The sequence below is a fragment of the Arachis hypogaea genome, chromosome 1 (assembly GCF_003086295.3).
Source record: "Arachis hypogaea cultivar Tifrunner chromosome 1, arahy.Tifrunner.gnm2.J5K5, whole genome shotgun sequence".
In the NCBI taxonomy this organism is placed as follows: Eukaryota; Viridiplantae; Streptophyta; class Magnoliopsida; order Fabales; family Fabaceae; genus Arachis; species Arachis hypogaea.
Window position 1 is genome coordinate 108,378,504 of NC_092036.1, and position 5,069 is coordinate 108,383,572.

General features: G+C 33.1%; 1 protein-coding gene across 1 annotated transcript; it reads left to right on the forward strand.

The window, feature by feature from the left end:
* The first annotated feature begins 1,826 nt into the window (after positions 1 to 1,826).
* LOC112708777 (uncharacterized) lies at positions 1,827 to 4,478 on the forward strand. The gene is made up of 2 exons (XM_025760710.3): positions 1,827 to 3,837; positions 4,075 to 4,478. The coding sequence occupies exons 1-2, from the start codon at positions 2,470 to 2,472 to the stop codon at positions 4,138 to 4,140; spliced, it is 1,434 nt and encodes a 477-aa protein (XP_025616495.1). The 5' UTR covers positions 1,827 to 2,469; the 3' UTR covers positions 4,141 to 4,478.
* Positions 4,479 to 5,069: the final 591 nt, after the last annotated feature.

Below are 5,069 nucleotides of genomic sequence, written 5' to 3' on the forward strand. Positions count from 1 at the left end.
GCAAGGACGGAATCCCGGCATGTATAAATGGAAACATTGACATAAATAATAATCTCATCTTTTTTTTCTTTTTTTTTTTTTACTTTTTTTCTTTTGTGTACTATACTATAGATAATATATAATAATAAAGAGTGCTTTCAAGTGTGGATGGACTATTGCCATTTAATTTTGACAAACATGTCTTTATTTTGAGATCATGGGGAACTAATCTATGACATTGGCAAGTTCCAATTGGTTAGGGCTTTGAAGAATGAATTATGATGTCATATTCATATTCATATCCCAAACACAAGCTCAAGTACAAGCACAAGCACATACATACATAGTTGCACACTTGCACTATTATGTCAATTCTTCTATCTTACTACTTATTGCTATCTTTCTTTTTTACTTTTTTTCTTCTTTTGGATATATACAATCAAAGAAAATAGAGAAAGAAATTATATATAAGTTTTTATATATTCTTTTTATGCATTTTTTATTTATATATAATTATTTTTATTAAAACTATTAGTATATATATTTGTCATTTTATTATTATTCAATATCCTTTTATGTAATTTTTTAAAAATTATTATCTATTCTTATTATATTATTTATAATCAAGAAAGAATTTTCTCATTACAAAAATAATTTATTAAAAATAATGCATAATAAAAGAACAATATTATCAATTAATAAATTACAATAACATTTATTCTTTAAACACAGTTAAATTTATAAGTACTAAAATAAATTATTGGTATCAAATATATATTAAAATATAAATATATATAATATATAATGACTAATTTTAATGTACAAATAATATATTTGTTAAATTTAAGATGAATAAGTGTTTGAAAAGATTGTAAAAAAGAAAGAGAGAAAAAGAAAAGATATAGCACGCATGTGAAAGTTGAAAGTTGAATGTGAAAGTTGAAGAGAGGAGAGGGGTGGGGGGGAACCAAGAAAACATTCTCAAAAGCAGAAGAGTTTGAATTAGATACATAGATATCTATCTACATCTATAATCTATATCTATATCTGTAAACTATATCTATCTATCTATCTATGTGTCTATGCCTCAAGTGTATATGCAAAGTTAAGTGAGTGAGGGAGTGAGTGAGTGAGTGAGTGAGTGATGGCGCATCTCTTTTTTGTGATAGTGACGTTCTGAGCATCCCCAGTCAAAGGGCCAGCATTTGGCCACCATTGCCAAAGCCCCTCTCTCATGCCTTCTCCAACTCTCTTCCTTTAATTGGATGCAAGCAAATTATTGTACTTCCCCCTCTCCCACCATTCTCAACCCTTTTTTAGGGTTACATACACAGCTTGGCACGTGTGTATAAGTCTTGAAATATTCCTAAAAGATTATATTCAAATAAAATATTAGTATATTAAAAAAAAGAAGTTAGATTTTCACCGACAGTAAAAAGAGTACAATCAGAATAACAAATTGCGTTTAGACAAGAGGAAATGTAAACGTTGTAATTGTGAACAAAAATAATGACATGTGACATGGCATCGTGCTACCATATCATCTAGGTACCACTGACAAAAGGATAAAAAGATAGGGAGATAAAAATAGAGTTATATGTTGTTATAAATATAGTCAATACAAGGTCAATTGGGAAAGCATGATAAGAGTATTAGCAAATTAAATGACTTAAAGGGAGTGTGTGTGGGGGTGGTGTGAAGTGTGATGAAGAATTGAAGATGGAATTTTAGTTTTGTGTCAACTCGCACATAGCAGCAGCAGCATACAACTACAACAACAGACCCCTGTGCGCACCACGTGAAGTAGCACAACAAACTTTTTCTTGCATCCACTCACTCTCACTCTCACTCTCACTCACTATACATTATGTTCATTCATTCCTAAAGAGAGCTACCTCATCACAAACAACTTTTTGCTAAAAAGAAAAGGGATGCTCCTTGTCTCCTCCTCCTAATAAAATAAATCAATAAATTATGCCATTGCAACCCCTTGTGATCTCTCTCATAATTCAATTTCATTTCAACGCTCATGCTTTGTAAGGTATCATTGTCTTTGTCCTGTCATTCTCACCACAATTATACTGAATACTAATACTACTACTTCCTCTTTACGATCCTAATAAATTGTATCTTTCTCTCTCTTTTTTCTCTCATTCACTCACCGTTCTCCTCCTTCTCTTTCTCTATAAGGGTAGAGAAAAACAACAGTATAGTAACTATATATGACTTATGGGTTAGCTTAGCTTAGCTTAGCTTCCTTTTAATTGCAGTAGGGAACAAGCAATAATCAAAATTAAAGAAAGGGGAAGGAGAGAATGAAAAGGATGGGAGCATAGAGAGCATACATGTTCGTTCTTTGTTCATCAAAACAAACATGTCGTTCTCAACCACCTTTGCTACTCCCAATCAGCTTCACCACCTCCAAAGCTAGGGTTATTCTTTTTCTTTTCTTTCTACTTTTAATTTTCTTGACTTCTCATCTCATCAGATATGTATTCATCACCAAATAGTAGTAACACTATTCATCACTTCATCAATGGCAACGACGACCAAGTCTCCCCCTACCCTAATAACCAACCATTATTATTTCCCTCTTCTTCGTCTTCTTCTAATGTTAGGCCTTTTTCAATTGAAAGCAGCCCTTCTTCAAAAGAAGAACAAGCCAATAATAATAATTGTGCTTCTACTCTTCCTCCTTCTCTTCCTCTTTCTCCTCCTCCCACTCCTTCTTTTTCTTTCTTTCAGTTCCCTTACTCTCCATTATTTGAAGACAATGAGATTTTCCTTAACGGAGAATTTCACTTTCTTCATCACCAGTCTCTGGGACAGTCTGATCACAACGATCAGGCAGGAGTAGTAAACATGGAGGTTTCAATCACCAACACTAACAAGAACTCATCAGGGCAAGGCATGACCATCACCACCGCTGCCGCCACCGCCACCACCGCTCCTGTGGCTACAACCACCACCACAAGAAGAAGATCAAGCAAGAGGGACCGGCACAGCAAGATCAACACTGCTAGGGGACTAAGGGACAGAAGAATGAGATTGTCCCTTGAAGTTGTTAGAAGATTCTTCGGTCTTCAAGATATGCTTGGATTCGACAAAGCAAGCAAGACCGTTGAGTGGCTGCTCAACCAAGCGAAAGTGGAGATCAAACAACTCGCAAGGGAGAAGAAGAAGAATCACCAAAGCTGTAGCAGCTTCAATGGCAAAAGCGCCTCTTCAACTTCTGAGTGCGAAGGGGTTTCGAGCTTGGACGAAGTGGCCATAAGCGAAAATCAAGGACATAATGGAAAACTATTACCCACACCAACAACTACCACGAAGACGAAGAAGCGAAGGGGTAGTAACAAAGTTTCAAGGAAAAGCTCATTCAATCCAATTGGTAAAGAATCGAGGGAAAAGGCAAGGGAAAGGGCCCGGGAAAGAACAAGAGAGAAGACCAGGTTGAAGAAGCTTGCTCATCAAGAATCAACGGCAAATAATAATGATCAAAATAACAATAATAATGATAATGATAATAATAAGCAATGCAACAACAACAATGATGATGTGGCAACAAGTGTTATTGGATTGAATCGATTGAGTACATGGAACCCCTTTGAGAATGTTGAAGAATCTGCAGGTACTAATAATAACGATAATCACCATAGTCAAGGCTTGAATCCTCCTTCTTCCCTTGCCCAAGCAGAAGCAGAAGAACCAAGTTCTTCGGCGAAGGATCACCACCAGCCTTTGGAAGCTGCTGCGGAGGACATGGTGCATCACGAAGAAGAATCTCTTGTGATTATGAGCAAATGGAGTCCAACAATGATCTTCAATTCTCTCGTCAATAACTCCTCAATCTTTCAAGAAGTAAGATCAATAATTCTTATTAGCCAAAGTTATATGTATATACATCATCGTCACTTCAATTTGATTTACAACAACTATAATCGACAGGGCAAAATTCTTACATCAATTGACACAAAACTACGATAGATAATTAGCGTGTGTTCTGTTGTATGTATGTGTTGCTGAAAATCATATGCATAATAAGTACATAGATATATATATTATTCTGATCATTGATGAATAAAATTTGGTTTGCAGCATCATCAATTTGCAGAATTTCAGTCCATGGGAAAATCCTGGGAGAACTACAACAATTACGCGTAATAATCTTTTTATGATCTATATTGCTGCAAAATTATGAACTGTGCACTACCCATCAAAGTTTTTTGTGTGTCAGCGGAATAATAAAATCAACACAAGCAAGTATGTAGCATGGATGTATTTCTTCTTTACTTTCCTTTTGGCATGTAATGTGACAAGGTATCTTCAATTCTATCAAAAACTTATTGTTATTATTATTTATTTGAATGAATGATTAATGGTTGTATGTATTTATATCTTCATCTTTACAAAATATTGTTGTACTACAAAATCAGTTATATATATGTACTCAAAAATCAACTACCAAAGTTTCAGAGATTATGTTATGAACTAATTAAGAATGATTAAATGTGTACTAATTAAATTATAAAAGCATAGTTAGATGTTTTAAGTTTAGTTTTTAAGTAATGCTGCTATTATTGCCATCATATCTACTGTGTATAGTTTTGGACATGTTCATCATCTTGTGGTTGTTGTTTTTATTTTCAAAGTTCAATGATTACTTGAAAAAGGGTTAGGGTTACTTCATTCTCAGATGTATGTATGTTTGTTGTTCTTGTTTGTGAGCAGGTTATTCCCAAGTGGATTCCAATGTGTAAAATTTTGATAATCTCTAGATGTGATTGAATTGACATTTGAGTCTTCCACTCTAAATATAAATAATAAGATTAAGTGACTAATTTCATTTAAAATCAACTAATTATCATCACTATTAGGATTAGTTAATATATATATATATATATATATATATATATATATATATATATATATATAAACTCTATTTGACATATATAGTATAACAAGCAATTAAGATATGAGAATGTTTGAAATAATAAAATAACTCTAATTTTATTAGTAACATAATCAGATAATAAATTGTTATTATTATCTCAAATTATAATGAGAGTTAAGAGATAATGCTAAATAATTAT